General features: G+C 35.8%; 2 protein-coding genes across 2 annotated transcripts; both read right to left on the bottom strand.

The window, feature by feature from the left end:
* Positions 1 to 562: 562 nt before the first annotated feature.
* Positions 563 to 7329, bottom strand: LOC139983167 (uncharacterized). The gene is made up of 6 exons (XM_071996544.1): positions 7182 to 7329; positions 4938 to 5252; positions 4195 to 4464; positions 3011 to 3157; positions 2130 to 2303; positions 563 to 1504 (listed from the first exon to the last, which is right to left on the bottom strand). Exons 1-6 carry the CDS (start codon positions 7240 to 7242, stop codon positions 1410 to 1412), a joined length of 1062 nt encoding a protein of 353 aa, XP_071852645.1. The 5' UTR covers positions 7243 to 7329; the 3' UTR covers positions 563 to 1409.
* A 6228-nt stretch (positions 7330 to 13557) lies between these two features.
* Positions 13558 to 21390, bottom strand: LOC139983166 (uncharacterized). The gene is made up of 6 exons (XM_071996543.1): positions 21309 to 21390; positions 19407 to 19739; positions 17708 to 17977; positions 16498 to 16641; positions 15663 to 15833; positions 13558 to 14680 (listed from the first exon to the last, which is right to left on the bottom strand). Exons 1-6 carry the CDS (start codon positions 21367 to 21369, stop codon positions 14559 to 14561), a joined length of 1101 nt encoding a protein of 366 aa, XP_071852644.1. The 5' UTR covers positions 21370 to 21390; the 3' UTR covers positions 13558 to 14558.
* Positions 21391 to 21845: the final 455 nt, after the last annotated feature.

The raw sequence follows: 21845 nt of genomic DNA, 5'->3' as shown, positions 1-21845 counted from the left end.
GAAGAATGCGAGATCGTTAATTTTAACAGTCTGCGAGTGGTTGATAACATAAGATTGTATCCAATTAAGAGTAATGCTTTCAAAACCATACTCTATATGTGATATATATATATATAAATATAAATATATATATATATAAATATATAAATATATATATATATATTTATATATATATATATATAAATAAATAAATATATATATATATATATATATGTATATATATATATATATATATATATGTGTGTGTATGCGTGTGTGTGTGTGTAATTGAAATCGTAGTGAATTGGAAAATCTAGAACAGTGAAAAAACTTCCAGCCTCCACCGGGATTGATTCGAACCCGGGCCTCCTGCTTTAAATGTGGACACCATAACCACTAGGCTATGGATGCTGATCGTCCAGAGGTTCGAAACAGGTAAGGAAGATCCACTGTAATTCCACTGTAGGCGTTTTTTTACCTGTATCGAACAATACTAGTTCGGTTTTGGTGACATATTTGCTTTTCTATGATAATATAGCACTACTTTGAAATAGAGAACGCAAAACAAAAGGCATAATTTAACTACCGACTTTTATAGGAGTTATAAGGAGGAAGAACAAATGCACTATCACCAGGATGCTTAAAGATTATCAATTCTCTTTTACAGAACAAACATAAATTTACCCCACAACTATTATTTTAAGCTTACCAAAATACTCGTTAAATCATATAACGTTAACGTTAAGTGAATTCATACGTAAGATGTCAGAATACTTTCAATTGACAGATTGAATGAAAATATCAACAGGTTTAAATTCATAATAGCTTGGATATAATCTCCGGACAGAAAATATTTAAATACATTGTAAGACACACACAAATAAACAGACACTATAGTATTCCGTTAACTAATATTCCACTGCAGACTTTAGAAAAGAAGTCGAGAAAATTGTAATCATTTAAAGTGCAGCTTCCAAGAATAAAACACAGTGACATAATTGTTACCTGGGCACGACACGTATCTCAACGCCTTTGTCTTTAAGTATTATCAAATGATAAATTTAAATTTCGCAAGGACAGGGTGTAATGTGTTTGGTTTTTTAATCAAACATTATGATACATACAGTAATCATATTGGAGTGTAGTACTTTAAAAAATATTCTCTTTAACATTCACGTTACGTTTTGTTTGTATTTTGATCACACAGCATATATATATAGTGTGCAAATGACTTTCACTATTGAGTGAATTTACTGAGAGATTGACCAATCATTATCGTAATTTGATTCTTACATTTGCTTCATTACAACAAAGGGTTTATGAAACGGAGACTGCTGCTTTAAGTGCTACCTTGAGGAATTTCACAAGTTACGGTACCGAAGTTGATTATTTTATCCATTCTATCATTTACGTTTCCGGGATATCCGGGGTTAAATTTTATCGGGTCCAAAGAATCGATCACAATCAAGTTGTCTGTCCAGGCAGCGCTGTGAACAGTCCACGCCCCATTTTCCTTTCGGACAAGCTGTACAAAGAAATGAAACAATGTCAAAGGTATCAATTCAAAATTAAAACAAAAAAATTATAAAGTATGAACAGTAGTATCAATAGAGCAAAAAAAACCGTGAGTAATGCAAGCTTGATGAATCCGATCCTTGATGAATCTGTGATATCAGGCAAAGAGACGCATCATTGATGAAATCACTAATGATTTGATGATATCACTAATCATTTGATGATATTACCAATTGATATGACGATACTATCAAATAATTACAAGTATATTCTAACTCTTAACAAACAAGTGATATTCTGGAATTATAAACAGTGTTAGTTCTTGATAGCGTATGTTTACATGACAAATTTCTAGTGTTATTTCTGTAGATATTAAAGGCGAACGTTTTGATTTATTAACTTTTGACATATTCGTTTTTTCCCCTTTTACACAAGAATCAGCTCACACTGATCATCGTCTCAGATATGTGTTATTATGCTCGAGGAATGTTGCAAAAGTCAAATCAAAAAGATGCAAATTAATTTATGTTCGAGACGCACACTGTTTGTCCACCAGTTTTCGTCCTACAAACAATGTGTTTACGTGTGGATAAGTTATACAGTGTGCAGTAGAGAAACATTGAGGGCAATCTTACGTCGGTCACAGTTATTTCCCCACCATCCTGAAGCGCACTTGCAGCCGTACAGGTCACCGAAACAGAAGAGGTATCCTCGGCACTTCGGATTACCACCTGGAAGATCGCCGCAACGTAAGGCAGAGGCGCCAACTACTGCAAGTACGAAATCTCGAGATTTCGGTATGTCAACCTCTGTTAAAGAGAGAAATTATGATATAATTAAGCCTTTAAAGTAATTATCTATTTTCAAACAGGGTAACGACTCATTACCAATTGTTGAAAGACGATGTTTGTTGATTTAAAGATGGATTGATGACAAAGTCATCCGTTTTGATCAAGTCGATATGATATAGTATACTTGGGAATATGGTCCAGGTTGAGACAAATTAAATTAACCTGTCAAGTTTAACCCAATAACGACATATCGAGGTACCATTGGTTCGTGAACCTCTGTTAAAATGAAGAATTGTTCTATAATTAACATTTTCAAGGGATGATAATCTAATATCGAGTTGGGTGACGACAAGCTCAAAGAAAGAACTCATTACCAAAGTCGTTAGTTGTTGATTTAAAGATGGATTTGATGAGGAAGTCACCCGTTTTGATCAAGTTGATATGATTTAGTACTTGGGAAAATGACAAACATTAATCTACCAAGTTTAGCCGAATTATCCATGAAAGGATTTGAATTAAGAATTCTTTGAGATTCAAGCTTTACAATCCATTTGTTTTGTTTTTCCTTTTTGTGGTATACATTTAAAAAGATCGCAAAGATGTTAAACACCCGACTCGGTTATTTAATTTCCACAACAACATTTGCCAATAGTAATAAGACACAATCGACGTGAGAGTCATTATCTTGTTTGCAATTAAAGAGAACTAACTTCCAAGCTACGCACCAAAAGAGCAATCTGGTCCGCTGAAAAATGGAGGACATGTACATGCGTCAAAGCCATCTCGAGGTACTCCTCCGTTTGCGCAAGGAAAGCTCACAGTTCGGCTAGCTCGACATAAATCTCCGACACGGTAGGTATCCATTGGGCAACCTGCGGTAGGCGGGAATGAAAGGTATATGATTGATTCATATATATATATATCTAATCTAATCTGACCTAATCTAATCTAATATATATATATATAATTATAGTAAATAAATAAAGAATAACACACCAGAAAAATTCCACTTCTCGACCGGTTTCGTCCTTTTGGGACTCATCAGGCGAAGGTAGGAATCGAACCCTCGAATCTTGTGTCACGAACCGAAGTCCGTTCCATTCGACCACTGTGGTTCTACTGGTGTGTGAATGCGTATAAATTAGCTTTGTATACTGTCATTGAGGGCGGATTACCCAAGTGTTATGATTGTACAGAGTGCACCCGTGGTACTTTGAATCTGACAATTTACACAGATTAACCACACTTTATAGGCAAGCCAAGCCGTAAATAAGAAACGAATGTGTAGCAAGTGGTGCAGTTATAGTGGTACAGTAATTTCACTGTAAAGACGCTTGACACCTGTATCGAACAATAATAGTTCTGTTTTTAGGTGACATATTTTGCCTTACTCTTACTTTTTATTGCTGGTTGTTCTATTCATCCCTAAGTTAAAAATATTCACTAAAAAATTTTGCTGGTTGTTCTAATCATTCCTAGTTTAAAAATCACTCATGCTTATCACTATTGTCGTCCTTGGATGTATATTAGCCCTTGTATTTAATTGATCTTGGACTTTTGCCTGACGATGGAGTGGTGACCACTCCGAAATATGGCAGTATGTCGTTGTTAAAAATATTCGCTTGATTATCTTTTATATTATATATATATATATATATAAATATATATATATATATATATATATATATATATATATATATATATATATATATATATATATATAATTGAATCTTTGTGAGTTGGAAATCCAGAACAGTGGAAAAACCACCGGGATTCGAACACGAGCTTCCTGCTTTATATGTTTCGATACTTCGAACAGACACTGTAAAATGGGAATAAACGACCATAGCAAATTACTACGCATATACTGGAATTTCCTTTAATATAGTATAAGGCAGAAATAACTTACTTGCAGCAATGACTTTGATTTGAACGAACCAGCCTCTTGCCCCTCGTTTGCCTCTGCGTATGGTGTACACACCAGCATCATCAGTAGATGTTAGCTGCAATCTGGGCCCTGTGTTCACGTTTCGTTGCTTGCCTTTACACCACTGAATACTTCGACATCCAGGAGACCATCGAACTCCGATGTAATTATCAGGAGAAGACGCCAGTCTAGTGCCTCCTGGCACTGCGGGCCACACAGTTCGGGTATAAACACCTCTGGTATCCAAAACACCTCGAACGAGTAATCGAAGAAAACATCAAATATTATTAAAGAAAAAACAACTACAACAGGGGTTTGGGGTGGCGGTTAGACTTTTGCTACGAGAATTGAGATTTTTTTGTATCAACGGAAGACGTAGTCAAAATATAATGACTTATAACTTATAACTTAACTTATGAAACTTATGGCTTATAACTTATAACTGAACTTATGAAAACTACATGTTAACACGTTAAACTGATTTGAACCACAATACAATAAATAATAACGATAATAAATAATAGGCGTAATCATAAAAGTAAATATCTTTTTAGTTTTCTTGTTCACAATTACTTTTGCCATTAAGAGTGGAATTGTTTTCATATTCTCAGGTGACCGTTAAGACTGTAGAAGAACTGGCAGCAGTGCTTTAGATAAAAAACAGGTATACATGAACTCGTAGCAAGAAACGAAGAAACAATATAAAACATAAAGCTTATACTCACTTGTTTTTGGTTTAATAAAACCATATCTAGTAATAACAGGACCATCTCCTGGGATGTACTGGGCAGTATAAGTGCCATAACGTGTTCCCCTATGTCTATTTGGCAATCCAACAGAGAGATAGTAACCAAATAAGTCATCTCCTGTCTTCACGGTTTGACTCACTAAGCCACCTTGTTTGGAAAATTCCACAACATCTGATTCAATGCCCGATGTGTGTATAGCGTAAAGATATGCTATATTTTCAGCTCGACCCAACACCGGACTATTAACTATAACAACTTCTCCCTTAGCAGGAGCATGACCATTAGCATTAACTGCGAATAGAAAAACAAATATTTATGTGTTTTGTTAAGGTCTATGAATCATATAAGTTTTGGCAAATTTGGTAAATATAATAACCATTTTACTAATATGGTTATAATGTGTTGTTTAGTTACAAACTTAAATTTAAAGTTGGTTATATATAATATATGGTTTGTTCAAACGAGCCTGACTGGTCCAAGATGCTGCTGATCAGCTGTGAAACATATTGTGTCTCGTCACGACTTTCAAGCTAACTTACTATAAAACTAACCTACGGTAGCATAGTGTTCAAATCAGTATATTTATGTACAAAGTATTCACAACATACACCAGTGGCGTAGGAAGGTACTTTTGAGTGGGGGTGGGGCTGAAGACTGATGGCCGGCCTGGGGGAGGGGTCTAAGGGAGAGGGGGTGTCCCCTCCCCTTTGGGATTTTTTTTTTTGCATTTCCAGGTGGCCTCGGATGCAATTTGGTGCAATATAGCACACTTCAACACCCACTCCATTTTGTATATAATTTTGCATTTTCACTTGGCCTTAGATGCAATTTGGTGCTCCCAATGAGATTTGTTTTTTCTCATTTGGAAATGAAAAAGGGGTTTTCTGACTTGCGAAGCGAGGGGGCGGAATGATACTTCCGCCCACCATATTTTTCACTGGGGGGGGGGTGGGCTGGCGCCCCCAGCCCCCCGGTTCCTACACCCTTGACGTACACTGTTAGCTGAGGAATACACTTCCGTTGTATGAAGTTTTGTCACGAAGACAATATCCATAAAATGTTACAAAGTAGTGAGAATTGCTCAAACTTGTATGCCTATACTATTTCCTCGTTATTGTCATCTTGGGTTAGAATATACTAATATTCAATATCATACCCAATCGTTAATGCGCTCTTTCGGATTTTACAATTCATTTATTCGTATACAAACTTGGTGCATTCGAATTCGGTGAACGACAATGTCTACTCCATATTCAGACGGACCTTTCAAGTAGTACAGGAGTACAAGTGACTATAATATAATTGAAAGTAACTTCATTCTTTCCATACCACAGTTACAAAATATAACAGAAGAAGAAGAAACACAATGATATCGGGACCAGTGGACACATAGGGTCCGTAACCTGCAAACAACACCAAGTTTTCAAGCACATTTTGAAAGAAAAACGCATATTTTGTTAATAAAATCATTCTTTCTATCTTTTGGTATTATCCAAAAGTATTTTTTCATGTCTTCTTCTCGTGAATTAAAAGTATAGTGCAACTGTTGGAAAACTACAAGTACAGTTCTGTTGGCAAACAATGAAATAGTAAATGTCGAAAGGGATCTTGGCTTTTACTTTAATGTTATGTTCTTATAGATTATCAAATTACTTCCAGAATAAGACACACTGTATAGATTCTTAAATAGATGATAAAGGTAAGGTCTTTCAATAAGTCCTTAGGATAAGACTTGCCGGCAAATTTGGAATGTAAAGCAATAATGAGGAAAGGTGACCTGACCTAAGAAGTAAGAGGTGGAAAGTTTACTGATAAAAATAACATTCAATTAACGATTCGTTCTGGCTGCCCGCAGTTTATGCCTGGCCCAAACGCCCCAAAGCCGACCTATAGACACTCACATTTATAATAACGTCAACGTTGGTTGAGCAAGCTTGAAACTAACAAAGCTAAATTATATATATCATTAAATAGAACAAATTAAAGATCATGTTGAGAACAACAAAATTATCGTCATTTGTATTTAAGAAGGAAAAATATTGACGGTATTAGAAGCATGCAAAGATGAATTAAAATATTATTTTGTTTAAATAAAAATAATTGTTCATTTTGGTTAAAAAGATAATGATAAAACGTAAAGAAATACATAAAATATGTAATTAACATCCAGTCAATATTTGAAACTAAGTTGTAAAATATTTCAGTGTATTCCTGACTCACCAGAATAGCCCAGAAAACTGACAACAACGATTAAACACTGTAAAGTGCGTAGTACTTCCATGTTTATCTTTAAGTGTTTACCACACAACTGGGAACTCTGCAGTGGAAATGGCTCTTAAAATGATTTTTGGATATTTGATCATACGATGGTGGCACGCAAACAAGTCAATCAGTAATATAGAACAATTTATTCATTTAGAATAGTTTGATATGAACAATGGGCTCTTCGTTTCTGATCTGGGCGCTTCAACGCCTTTGATTGGAAATCCATTATATCGAGCTGACCTTATCATTTTAGAAATACTTACGAGGACAAAATTAATAACGTCCATATAAACAAGCGAGTAACTTAACTTATTAAAAAACTTGTTATCACTTTAAACTGATTTGTGCCACGAAAACAATAATAATAACAATGAGAAATAAGATAACTGTTTAGTTTTCTTGTGCAAAATTACTTTAGCCATTAAAAAGTGGAATTGTTTTCGTATTCTCAGGTGACCGTAAAGACTGTAGAAGAACTGGCAGTAATGATTAAGCTGAAAAAAATAGGTAGAAAAATTGGTAACGGTGCTTGGTGACTTTAGATAGAAACAGGGTAGATGAACTCGTGACAAGAAACGAACCAAAAAAAAAAAAAAAATGAGTAAAATAAAGCTAACTCACTTGTTTTTGGTGTAATGAACCAAATCTAGTAATAACCAGGCCTTTTGATGGGATGTACTTGGCAGTATATGTGCCATAACGTGTTCCCATGTAGCTATTTGCTACTTCTCCTGTATGCTACTTTAACGTTGAGAACACCTTTTCGACTGTGTAGCGATCATATATCAACGAATTCATTGCAACTCACATCAACATGGTCAAGAACAAAACCTATATGCAATGTTAAGGTCATCAATAATGCCCCAAAATATATCCTAGTTAGTAATAAACTGGTCGCTCATGTTACTACCACTTCAAGAAGATTCCTGCTATCACCCACATGCTACTTTATTTCCCAGTGAAACATTGTAATTATCATATTTCAACTCCTCAATATCCAGAATGCAATATGCATTGAGGTTTCGATGCACTAGACTTCTTCTTGTTAGTAGGCCTATAACCAGAACTAGCTGTTACAATAGCACTATGGCATGATAAACACAGGTCAGTCTAATGTACGTGGCTATACTCACCTCTACCAAAGATAATAGGGGTATTGTACCGTCCAATGGGATTGACCGGTGGCAAGAACTACTGTTGCAAAGTGCGTGGCAATGTTTAGCATAATATTTCAACGTTACGACAAGGTCACAAGTTCTTTCTGGGCCACCTATTCTTTCTATCTGGTGGGACCCATGCAGAAGAAAACCTGTCTTGCATTGGCAGCTTCTTTACTCTGTGGAAAGTACCTTTTCGTTTGATATTGGTTTTGTGTGGTACCAACTATGATTGATCATAGCCCATTTGGGGGCCCTCTTTTAGTGTGTCTGTCGGCCCTTTTGCAGCAGAAAATTTGTCTGGCATGATGATTTCCATAGTCTGTAAGATTAACCCGAGCATTCCAAACCCCTTTTGATTTGTGCTTTGCATATTTAATCTGGGTCAATGCTACGATAATGGGCATTTGGGCCATATTTGGAGGCGTCTGGCGGGCCCTTGGCAGCAGAAAACTTGTCTGACATGGGATATTCAGTACTTTGTGGCATTCATGCATTAAGTTGACATTGGTTTCAAGTGGTGCCTCGTTCGTTTGATCGAATGCATTTTTACTGGCCCTTTTGGGACGTCTGGCGGGCCCTTTGCAGCAGAAAATTTGTCTGGCGTGGGCCATTCAGTACTATGTGGCATTCATGCATTAAGTTGACATTGGTTTCAAGTGGTACCTCGTTCGTTTGATCAAATGCATTTTTGGACCCCCTTTGACCGGCCGCAGGGGCCACATGCAGCAGAGGGACCCCGGCAGACATCCACTTTTGGATATACTGGGTTTTTCCCCAAATGTTCCAATAATCAGATATTGGTACCTCGTTAGTTTGATCAAAGTGCACTGGGCTACCGGGCTAAAACCCTTTTACATGAGAAGTCTGCACAGCGACTCCACTGCTACTCCATCTATAACATTTGCCAAATGACCCTTCCATAAAGATTCATGCCTCTACCTACATGAGTTGCTGGAAATCCTGATTATGGCTCTCCAACTTGGAAATCATGTGCCTGAAAATGAAGCAACCCACGTTTACCAACCGTTACCTTGGATTCCATGGAAACTTTGCTCGATCTTGACATCCAGAGAAGATAGTTTCCAGGAATGTTTTGGGCTATCAGCTATTCAGAATAATACATCTCTTTAATGGTAGTCCTTATGAAGGTCAGCCATCACAAACAGACTGAATAGTTCTCTCCATCATTAACAAAGAAAGGTAAAATAGATTGTACGACTTATTATTTTTCTTTTTTGTTAATAGGCAACGGTCTGTGTCACACTGCAACGCCCATTTTGAATTTCCATTACGAACAGACTTTGTAGATAACAACTGGTTCTATTCAAAACAAGTCAGTAGCTTTTGCATTCATAAAAATATCTGCAATTTGTTGAAACTATATAGAAGCTGATGCTTTCATCAATAGTAATAAATAACGACAAGGTCAAACACGGTCTCAATACCTAAAGCAATAGAGGCCGGAGGGGCGACTTTTTTCCCCCGTAACTTGTTTGCAATTGTGTGTAAATAGTGGCTCATGATTGGTCGAAAAAGTTACGTCATCACCATAGAAATTACTTTCACTTCGAGGTTACCAAAATGTCGGCATCCATTCGTTGCAACGAAGATGTGTCCGTACAAAATTACCCGAAGCTGTTCGTATCTGTGGAACTGGTTTAGACATACTAGCACACTAGTAGGTAATGATATGATCTTTACTCGATGATTGATCGAAATTTCTGTGAAGGCATTAATCGATAACATCGCACAGTGAATATATCGTACAGGGTGCATCACATGTGTGCTGTAGGTTGTAGGCGTATTGATATCGTATTGACATCGTATTGAAATCGTATTGATATCGTATAGATATCGTATTTATATCGTATTGATATAGCATTGATATCGTATTGATATCGTATTGCTATCGTATTGATATCGTAAAGATGTCGTATTGCCATCGTATAGATATCGTATTGATATCGTATTGATATCGTATAGATATCGTATTGATATCGTATTGATATCGTATTGATATCGTATTGATATCGTATTGATATCGTATTGATATCGTAAAGATATCGTATTGATATCGTATTGATATCTTATAGATATCGTATTGCCATCGTATAGATGTCGTATTGATATCTTATCGATATCGTATTGCCATCGTATTGATATCGTATATATATCGTATTGATATCGTATTGATATCGTATTGATATCGTATTGATATCGTATAGATGTCGTATTGATATCGTATTGATATCGTATTGATATCGTATAGATATATTTTGAGGTAGTGATTTGGTTTTGAACTCCAATTCTATTGAGCGCTTGATGCTATTGGCAATATGTTTTTTTTTTCTTAGTTTTCTTTTCAAAGAAGCGATCTCTTGCTTACTTTCAGACTAGAATGTGGGTAGCCTTTGTAAGGACAACATGATTGCCACATGATTGCCACAAACTTTTTTAGACAGCTTTTCACTCTGAGTGCGGGATAGCATCTAAGGCTATTGGTTTCTTTACCACAGTTATTGTTCGAAATGTACAACACATTATAATTTGAATCCGCACTGCAATACTTCGTGCAGATCAGCCGATTCACACTGAGATTTCTGTTACTTCTGTCAATCTTAAAAACTTTGTTCCACAGTTAAAACCGGATTGTCCTGATAAATATGATAATCTGTATATGTGCTATTAGGATTACAGTAAGAAATGAGGATATGTGTAACCCCAACAACTGGATATGTTGGAATTAAACATATCCTCAGTTCTGTAATACTGTAATCCTAATATACTATCGATTTCCAGTTTTTAACTTTGGTACCAAACTTTAATGAGTTCCAGTACGTATATAGTAACTGTGTTCTCTGTGTGTATCGGGTGTGCAGAAACAACAATACACTGGCAATATAAAGTGCCGCTGTGGGTTGTCCGTTATGCAAGTACACTGTCTGCATGTGTCATCGATAGAACAGGAAAGTGTTAGCGAGTTCCATTAAACAAGTAGTGAAGTGCCGTGCCATGTAGTAAAGTAAAATGGAGACCTGTCATGTCAGTAGCCTATCTTGATCAAAAGTCGAATGAGACATTTATCCATGCTTATAGTAGCCTTTTATTTGGTCTTCATGCACAGAACCAAATCTCTAAGCTTCAGCGCATTAAAAAAACACCTTCGCCAGATTAGTTACCGTCACAGATAACAATTCCCAAATTGAATCTATTCTCCAACAACTTCACTGACTTCCTGTTTCTGAAAGAATAAAGTACAAACTTCTCATCCTCACTTACAACATCCATCCATGGGTTCTGCCAAACCTAATCACCTTACAAATTCCAACTCGCTGACTCGGATCTAATAGTGCTATTCTCCTAAAGCCACCAAGACGTACGGTGAGTTTTTTTCAATTTGCTGCCCCAAAACTTTGGAACACTCTCCCCACCAACATTTGGAATGCCACTATACCATTAGACAATATTAAAAGCGTCTTAAAAACTCACTTTTTCACGGGCTATACTTATTTGGACCTTGTAATTTTTTGATCCTTTTGGGAATCTTTAAGTTCTTCTATGCATTTATTTTTTGTACTCATATTTATGAGTATTTTCTTTCATACAAAATAACTGCAACTGAAACGCACGCACTTTATCAGGACTGTAGAAGTAGTAAAGTTAGTTGAGTCTCGTCTATCCGACATGCTCAGTTATTAACCTCCGCCACGTATCGCGATCTTGCGCAAAGTTGATTGCTTCCTCGAAATTGTTAATGTTAACGTCTTTAAATTGCGACTTTATTTTTCCAAGCAAGGTAGTCACGGGCCTTCCTATTGGTTAAGCAGTATGTCTCAATGCTTCTCTTAAAGCAACCTTTGCTGGAGCGTCATCCTGGAGTCTTGCTACATGACCGAAAAAAATCTAAATCTTCTATGTGCGACTATGGATGACCAAGTAAATCGATCTCAGGCTCTACAATTAGTCTGCGTAGCTTCTTACCACCATTAGGCTCCTTGCGTTAACACTGTGTGGAAATATGGTCATGACTACAGTATAGTAAATCATACAGCGTTCTCACAAAGACCCTCATACAAGAAACAAATATGTGGCAGGCGTTGCAGACTAATCGGTAAAAGAGGTCATTTTACGACCAATTCAGGTCGATTACGTAATCTCAAGAAACTTTTCCATGATAGTGTGCTATAGTCGGGGTCTATACAGCAGACCATTATTGAAAGCAGTCCTCGATGTAACCGTACAGGTGTATGTTATAGTGACGTTTTTTGATCTACGGAACTCTTAACCCTCTGAGCTGACAAATGGTGAAATAATATGTTAGTATGACGTGGGAGCAAGTCACATGACCCTCCCTAGTTGGTAACTTTTTCTACTGTGGAGCGAGACTTCCAGATCGTATACAATTCGATGGTTTACACGTAATTGAATACCTTACGTGCTGTCTTATCTTGATCCGTCAAGTCCTGATTCTTATTGACACGCACATGCTTGTGGGTTTAATTCCCGATCGGGAATAGATTTGATAAAAGTCCCGAGTCTAGAAATAATACGGATGCAAATGCTCCAATAGTCATATATATGAAGTAAATTAGAACATATCATTCCTGGTCAAATGCTATTTCACGCGCTTGGTAGTAATTAGTGGACGCTGTGGTGAAGCCATGTCTTTTACTTTGGGGTTATTGTTTCACATTAGTTGTTCATCATGAACTCGTATACTGTACCCAGTGTCTAACTATATGGATCTATACTAGCTATACATAAAAACTCATACACTGCATTACAAGGCAGTACATTCTCTTACCTCATATAATATATCACAGGTTTAGTATAGTTAGTGAATGCTGTGGTGTAGCCATGTTTTTTCTATGTGTTGCGCGATAAGGAACAACGACTCATGTCTTCTGCTTCTCGTGTTTTATATACTTGTTGTACAGTTCTGATAAAGTACGTGCGTGCTTAGGAATGTAGTAGCTACTGAGATCATGACATTTATATATATATATATATATATATATATATATATATATATATATATAGGCTGATGGTGTTAACTGGCCGTTGGCCGGCATGGAGCAAACGTTACAAAGTGACACTCGGACAAAATGTAACATCGTAACATTACACTGAAAAAGAAAACGCATAACAAAGGATTAATTTTTCTACCGACTTTTAGGAGTTATAAGGAGGAAGAACAAATGCACTACCACCAGGATGCTTAAAGATGATCAATTCTCTTTTACAGACCAAACATAAATTTACCCCACAACTATTGTTTTAAGCTCAGTATCAAAATACTCGTTAAATCATATAACGTTACTGTTAAGTGAATTCATAAGTAAGATGTCAGAATAGGCCTACTTTAAATTGACAGATTTAATGAAAAAAAAATCAACAGGTTTAAATTGATAGTAGCTTGGATATAATCTCCAGACAGGAAATATTGAAATACATTGTAAGACACACACAAATAATCAGACATACATACTGTGTTCCGTTAATTAATGTTACACTGCAGACTTTAGAAAAGAAGAAAAGGAAATTATAACAATTCAAAGTGTCCAAGGACAGAATTCTAGTTGATCGGGAACAATTTTAGACAGACTTGTCCAAAATAGGGAGCCGTGAGCCCAGAGGCTTACATCCCCGTCGAGGGTATTGAAATATAGATGTGACACCGAAAATGTAGAATAAGGATTGTTCGTTCTCAGTTTAATAGTATTCTAAAGGAAAAACGCAGCTTGCAAGAATAGGACGCAGAGACATAATTATTTCCAGGGCATGACGTATGTCTCAACGCCTTTGTCTTTAGGTATCATCAAATATCATCAAATTTAAAGTAAGAAACGACAGCGTGTAATGTCTTCTTTCATTATATGATTCGTACAATAATCACATTAGAGTGTAGTACTTTAAAAAAAAAAAACTGTTTAAAATTTCACGTTACTACAATAATCAAAAACTGTTTGTTAAGAATTTTGTTCGTATATTGATACATAATATATGTTGCAAATGGTTTTTTCTAATTTAATAAGAGGTTGACCAATCATTATCATTATTGATTCTTAAATTTGCCAAATTGCAACAAAAGGTTTATGAAATGGAGACTGTTGATCTAAGTCCTACCTAAGGCAATTTACGGTACCGATTGTTGATTTATCCATTCTATCATTTACGGCGGCATATATATCGGACCCTTTTCATTTCCATCGGGTCCAAAGAATCGATCACAATCACGTTGACTGTCCGGGCAGCGCTGTAAACAATCCACGCCCCATTTTCCTTTCGGACAAGCTGAGCAAAGGAATAAAACAAAATAAACGACATCAATTTAAGTGATCCATTAACATTTAAAACGAAAAAAATATAAAGTAAGAACAATGGAACGAATAGAGAAAAAAATATCGTGAGTAATGCAAGCTTGATGAATCTATATGCATCTATGATATCAGGCAAAGAGACGCATCATTGATGATATCACTAATGATTTGATGATATCTCTAATGACTTGATGATATCACCAATTGATATGACGATTCTATCAAATTATTACAAGTAAATTCTAACTCTTAACAAACAAGTGATATTCTGGAATAATAAACAGTGTTAGTATACATATAATGAATGGTTATGAGTGCAATAGTGCAAATATTTCATGAGTTGAAAGATGTAATTTGCTCCATTCAACGAGGCGCTACCGGGTTGAATGGAACAAACTACATATTTCAACGAATGAAATATTTGCACTTATGCACGAATGGAAACCATTCATTATTTGTTTTATACAACACCTTCAAATTTGGATATAATTGGATGTAAAATGCACTCATGCAACAGATTGTTTTGAACAAACATGTTTCTCTGCTCTCTTACCATTGAAAAAAAGTGCTATCAAAAAAGTATAACCCATGGTTCTATATCATAGAGTGCAATAGAGCGGATTTTGCATGCAATCGACGAGCAATTGACCAATCAATATTTCTAGTGTTATTTCTGTAGATATTAAAGGCGAACGTTTCGATGTATAAACTTTTGACATATTCGTTTTTTTTCCCTTTTACACAAGAATCAGCTCACACTGACCATCTTCTCAAGTATCTGTTAATACTCTCGAGGAATGTTGAAAAGTCAAATCAAAAAGATGCTTATTAATATACGTTCGAGACGCACACTGTTTGTCCACCAGTTTCCTTCCTATATACAAACAGTGCAGTGTTAACGTGTGGATAAGTAAGTAGTACAGTGTGCAGTAGAGAAACATTAAGGACAATCTTACGTCGGTCACAGTTATTGCCCCACCATCCTGAAGCGCACTTGCAGCCGTACAGGTCACCCATACAGAAGAGGTATCCTCGACACTTCGGATTACCACCTGGAAGTTCGCCGCAACGTAAGGTAAAAGAGTCTACTGCAAGTACGAAATCTCGAGATTTCGGTAAATTAACCTCTGTTAAAGAAAGAAATTATGATATAATTAAGTCTTGAAATATATCATCTACTATCGAACAGGGTAACGACAAGCTCAAAGAAAAAAAGAACTCATTACCAAACGTTGATTGTTGATTTAAAGATGGATTAATGAGGAAGTCATCCGTATCAGTGATCAAGTTGATATGCTTTACTACTTGCGAATATGATATATGTATGTATATGTATGTATGTATATAAGATCCTCCAGCAAGCAGGAACTCGCGAAGAAGCCTCATTGGCTTATCAAAGCCGCAAGCTGACCGAAGTCAGTCTCTTACATTCATATTTAACGTCCATGATTATGAATTGTTAATTGTCAACAACTCTGTAACTGGACGACATACATTAATCTGGGAGTGACTCGAACCGGTAGATAGGTTGAGACAAACATTGACCCACCAACTTTAGCCCACTTATCCATGAAAGGATTTAAATTAAGAAAGCTTTGAGCTTCAAGCTTAACATCTTTTTGTTCTTTTCCTTTTGTGGTAAACGTTTAAAAAGATCGCAAAGGGAAGTTAACGACCGAATGTTATTTAATTTCCACACAACATTTACCAATAGTAAAAAGACACAATCGACATGAGAGTTATTATCTTGTTTGCAATTTATGAAAGAGAACTAATCTCCACGCTACTTACCTTCTGAACAATCCGATCCGCTGAAAAATGGAGGACATTTACATCCGTTTTGGCCATCTAGAACTACTCCCCCGTTTGCGCACCGAAAGTTGCTAATTCGGCTAGTACATGAATCTCCCATGCGATAGCTATCCATTGGGCAACCTGCGGTAGGCGGGAGAGACAGGTATGTTTATATATAAATGATATATAGATATATATGTATAGGCTATATATATATAGGCTATTTGTAGTCTATATCGGCTATATCTATATATATATATATATAGCATTTATATATATAGGGTATATATATATATAAAATGAAAATCGTAATGAGTCGGAAAATCAAGAACAGTGAAAAAACTTTCAGCCTCCACCGGGATTCGAACCATGGGCCTTCCGCTCTGTACGCTGACACCCTAACCACTAGGCTATGGACGCTGATTGTATGTTCAGAGGTTCGAAACTGGTAAGGAAGGTCGTAATTCCACTGTAGGCGCTTGTCACCTGTATCGAACAATACTAGTTCTGTTTTTGGTGACATATTTTGCCTTACTCTAGAGATCAAACATGATGCAAACCAACTCGAAATCATTTGTGATTCCTAAAGCCGGATCTCGAAAGAGATACTTTGAACAGACTTCATGTTAATGCAATGAAGTAAACGACAAAGGCAAATGAATATACAGGGTATATATATATATATATATATATATATATATATATATATATATATATATATATATATATATATATATATAAACCCTGTGTATCGAGCACTTTTTAAGACCAGAAGTGACACATCGTGTTATATATATATATATATATATATATATATATATATATATAGATATAGATATATATAGATATATTTAGCATTTATATATAGCCTTTATTTATATAGCCTTTTTATATATAAATAGCCTTTATAAATATATGAAATTGTAATGAGTTGGAAAATCCAAAATAGTAAACAACCATCGGGATTCGAATTCAGGACACCTGTATCGAACAAAGCTAATTTTATGTTGGTGACATATTCTGTCTCACTAAAGACATCAATCAGGATGCTAACCAATTCATTTGTGAATCCTATAAGACCGGATCTCGAAAAGATATTCTTTGAACAGACTCTGTTAAGTTGAAATAAACTACCAAGGCAATGAATATATATGTATTGGAAATATGTGTTGGAATTTCACAATATAATTAGGCAGAAATTACTTACTTGCAGCAATGACTTTGATTTGAACGAGCCAGCCTCTTGCGCCTCGTTTGCCTCTGCGTATGGTGTACACACCAGCATCATCAGTAGATGTTAGCTGCAATCTGGGCCCTGTGTTCACGTTTCGTTTCTTGCCTTTACACCACTGAATACTTCGACATCCAGGAGACCATCGAACTCCGATGTAATTATCAGGAGAAGACGCCAGTCCAGTGCCTCCTGACACTGCAGGCCACACAGTTCGGGTATAAACACCTCTGGTATCCAAAACACCTCGAACGAGTAATCGAAGAAAACATCAAATATTATTAAAAGAAAAATCAACTTCAAAATGATGGAATAAGTGGCATAAATCTTGTGTTGACAATTATACAATTTTCATGTAATTGTTCTCATAAATTAATAACATTAATGCAGAACACATTATTTAGGTCTAACCAAACCCGGGTTTTTATATATATTCTGTCTATCTACTGGATAGTAAAGGAATGTGTAGAAAAATCCCTTGACCTGACAATATCGTTAACGTTCACCTCGACAACTTTTCCTTCTTGAGGATTGCAGCTTAGGTAATAAAAATGCAAAAGGTGGTTGAGATTTTAGTATAGAATTCGACCAATTTGCTCATGAAAGTAGTGTGCTTCTTTGTTCGGAGTGGCTAATACGTGCTTGACATGTGTAATTGTTTGGACTTTTAAGAGACAATTCATTTCGGAAACCTAAAATTGGCTCAATTTATATATTTTACACAAAGCAACAGTCGTATATATTATAATGTGCATAGTGCTGATAAAAAGGCCACAATTACGTTCATAAATCCATGTATTTGTTTAGATGTTGTCCCTGGCAGCCTTCGTTATTCTGTGTTTTGCTATAGAACTACGGGATGATTCATACTTCGCATGAGCAATGACGTACTGTAGTAGCTTTACGTTACATTAATCAGAAATATAAATAACCCAAAAGAGGATATGTAACAACTATTCTTGTTGATTACGTCATCAAATTTATTTAAAGCTTCAACTATGGAGCTATGAACGATAGCTCCATGATTCAACAAAGCTTTCTTTAGACTTATCACTGATCGATAATTTACCAGAAATATTTGCAAGCATGGGATGAAGTTTCTCGCCGCATGGTTCTACTGTAAGTAGATATTTTGGCTGCCATATGACGTTGCTGAGCTATTCAGCTGAAATCTGAGTGACAAACAATATTTAACGTTCTACTTTTTTTAGTGTTATCCTTTTCTCCGATATTTTCTTTGGTATTGTGGTATGTGTTTTTGGGAGATAGTTGGTGTGGAGGTTAAGATTTGCTACTCGATTTTCTGTATCAGTGGTACCCTTAGTCCAAAAATGAACTATGCTTAACTTATGACACCATTAAAAAATTTGTCAACACGCTACACTGATTTTAACCACATAACAATAAATAATAAAGGCGTAATAATAAAAGTGAATATCTTCATAGTTTTTTGTTTTGTTTGCAGTTACATTGCCAGTAGTCAGCGGAATTGTTTTCACTGCACTGATATTCTCAGGTGACCGTGAAGACTGTAGAAGAACTGGCAGCAGTGATTTAGATTTAAAAAATAGGTACAAAAATGGTAACAGTGCTTGGTGACTTTAAATAAAAACAGGTAGATGAAGTCGTTTAAAGAAACGCGCAAACGGTAAATAATGTTTTAAATAGAACTTACTTGTTTTTGGTTTAATAAAACCATATCTAGTAACAACAGGGCCATCTTCTGGGATGAACTGTGCAGTATAAGTGCCATAACGTGTTCCCCTATATCTATTTGGCAATCCAACCGAGAGATAGCAACCAAATAAGTCATCTCCGACGAAAATCTCTCCCGTCTTCACGGTCTGACTCACTAAGCCACCTTCTTTGGAAAATTCTACAACTTCTGTATCAATGCCCGTTGTATTTATAGCATAAAGATAAGCTATATTTTCAGCTCGACTCAACACCGGACTATTAACTATTACAACATCTTCCCGATCAGGATAATTGCCAGGTATAGCATTAACTGCGAATAGAAAAACATACATTTAATTTGTTTTGCTAAGGTCTATGAATCATATACGTTTTAGCAAATTTGGGTTGGTGGGGAGGACACATGGTAAGCAAATGGTAAATATTATAACCATTCTACCAATATGGAAATAATGTGTTGCTTTAGTTACAAACTTAAATCTAAAGTTGGTTATAATATATGGTTTGTTCAAACGAGCCAAGCTGGTCCAAGATACTGCTGATCAGTTGTGAAACACATTCTGTCTCGTCACGACTTTCAAGCTAACTTACTATAATACTAACCTAGTATATTGTTCAAATCAATATATTTATGTACAACTTATGAACAACACTGTTAGTTTGCGAATAAGCTATGATTTCGTCGGTTCCGTTCTATGAAGTTTTGTCATGAAGACAATATCCATAAAATGTTACAAAGTAGTGAGAATTGCTCAAACTTGTATGCCTATACTATTTCCTCGTTATTGTCATCTTGGGTTAGAATATACTAATATTCAATATCATACCCAATCGTTAATGCGCTGTTTCGGTTTTTACAATTCATTTATTCGTATATAGACTTGGTGCATTCGAACTCGGTGAACGACAATGTCTACTCCATATACAGACGGACCTTAGAAGTAGTACAGGAGTACAAGTGACTATAATATAATTGAAAGTAACTTCATTCTGTCCATACCACCATTACAAAATGTAACAGAAGAAGAAAGAAACACAATGATATCGTGACCAGTGGACACATAGGGTCCGTAACCTGCGATCTACACTAATTTTCAGACACATTTTGAATGACAGATGCTTATTTTGTTAATGAAACTTTTCTTTTTATCTTCTGGTAATAATCAAAACTGTTTTTTGCCTTCTTCTCATGAATTAAAAGTATAGCTCAATTGCTTGGTAAACTACAAGTACACTTCTGCTGGCAAACAATGAAATAGTAAATGTCGAAAGGGATCTTGGCTTTTTCTTCAATTTTATGTTCTTATAGACTATCAAATTACTCCCAGAATAAGACACATTGTATAGATTCTTAAATACATCATGATAAAGGTAAGGTCTCACAATAAGTCCTTAGGGTAGGACTTGCCGGCAAATGTGGAATGTAAAGCAATAATGAGGAAAGGTAACCTAACCTAAGAGGTGAAAAGTTTACTGATAAAAATAACATTCAATAAACGTTGTTCTGGTTGCCAGACGTTTATGCCTGGCCCAAACGCCCCAAAGCCGACCTTTAGACACTCACATTTATAATAACGTCAACGTCGGTTGAGCAAGCTTGAAGCTATAACAAAGCTCAATTATATATTTCATTAAATAGTACAAATAAAAGATTATGTTGAGAACAACAAAATTATCGTCATTTATTTTCAAGAAGGAAAAATATTGACGGTATTACAAGCATGCAAAAATGAATTAAAAGAGTTTTTTTATTTAAATAATAATTGTTCATTTTGGTTAAAAGGTAATGATAAAACGTGAAGAAACAAACAAAATATGTAACCAACATCCAGTCAATATTTGAAACTAAGTTGTAAAATATTTCTGTGTCTTCCTGACTTACCAGAATAGCCCAGAAAACTGACTACAGCGATTAAACACTGTAAAGTGCGTATTAATTCCATGGTTATCTTTCAAAAGTTTACCACACAACTGGGGACGCTGCAATGAAAATGGCTCTTTAAATGAATTTTTGGATATTTGATCAAACGACGGTGGCACGCAAGCAATTCAATCAGTAATAATAGTGCCATTTATTCATTTAGATGTAGTTTGATATGAACAAATGGGCTCTTCTTATCTGATCTGGGCAACACTTCAACGCCGTTGATTAGAAATACAAGATATCGATCTGACCTTATAATTATATAAATACTTACAAGGAAAAAAATAATAACGTCGAGATAAACAAGCGAGGCCTCAAACTGGCCTCAAGTTGAGCTTACGTTCGAGTAAAGTGTAAAAATGAAATAATTTCCTGGATATAGAAGCGTGGGCTGGTTTGCGACTGCACCCTATGGAAAGGACCTCCAGCAAACACGCTGAAATGGCGCGCACTTTCCTGCCCCCGAGAGCCACTGTTGCTAGAATTGTGTACACT

The sequence above is a fragment of the Apostichopus japonicus genome, chromosome 16 (genome assembly GCF_037975245.1).
Source record: "Apostichopus japonicus isolate 1M-3 chromosome 16, ASM3797524v1, whole genome shotgun sequence".
Classification (NCBI taxonomy): Eukaryota; Metazoa; Echinodermata; class Holothuroidea; order Aspidochirotida; family Stichopodidae; genus Apostichopus; species Apostichopus japonicus.
This window is presented reverse-complemented; position numbering and strand designations above follow the sequence as displayed.

Bases quoted from the DNA above. Each gene is read 5' to 3' on its own strand.
- LOC139983167 (XM_071996544.1), bottom strand. From the start codon at position 7,242: ATGGAAGTACTACGCACTTTACAGTGTTTAATCGTTGTTGTCAGTTTT. The intron at 5,253-7,181 runs GTGAGTCAGGAA...TTCTATTCGCAG, and splicing joins CAGTTTTCTGGGCTATTCTG to TTAATGCTAATGGTCATGCT. The intron at 4,465-4,937 runs GTGAGTATAAGC...TACTCGTTCGAG, and splicing joins TTTTATTAAACCAAAAACAA to GTGTTTTGGATACCAGAGGT.
- LOC139983166 (XM_071996543.1), bottom strand. From the start codon at position 21,369: ATGGAATTAATACGCACTTTACAGTGTTTAATCGCTGTAGTCAGTTTT. The intron at 19,740-21,308 runs GTAAGTCAGGAA...TTCTATTCGCAG, and splicing joins CAGTTTTCTGGGCTATTCTG to TTAATGCTATACCTGGCAAT. The intron at 16,642-17,707 runs GTAAGTAATTTC...CGCCTACCGCAG, and splicing joins AATCAAAGTCATTGCTGCAA to GTTGCCCAATGGATAGCTAT.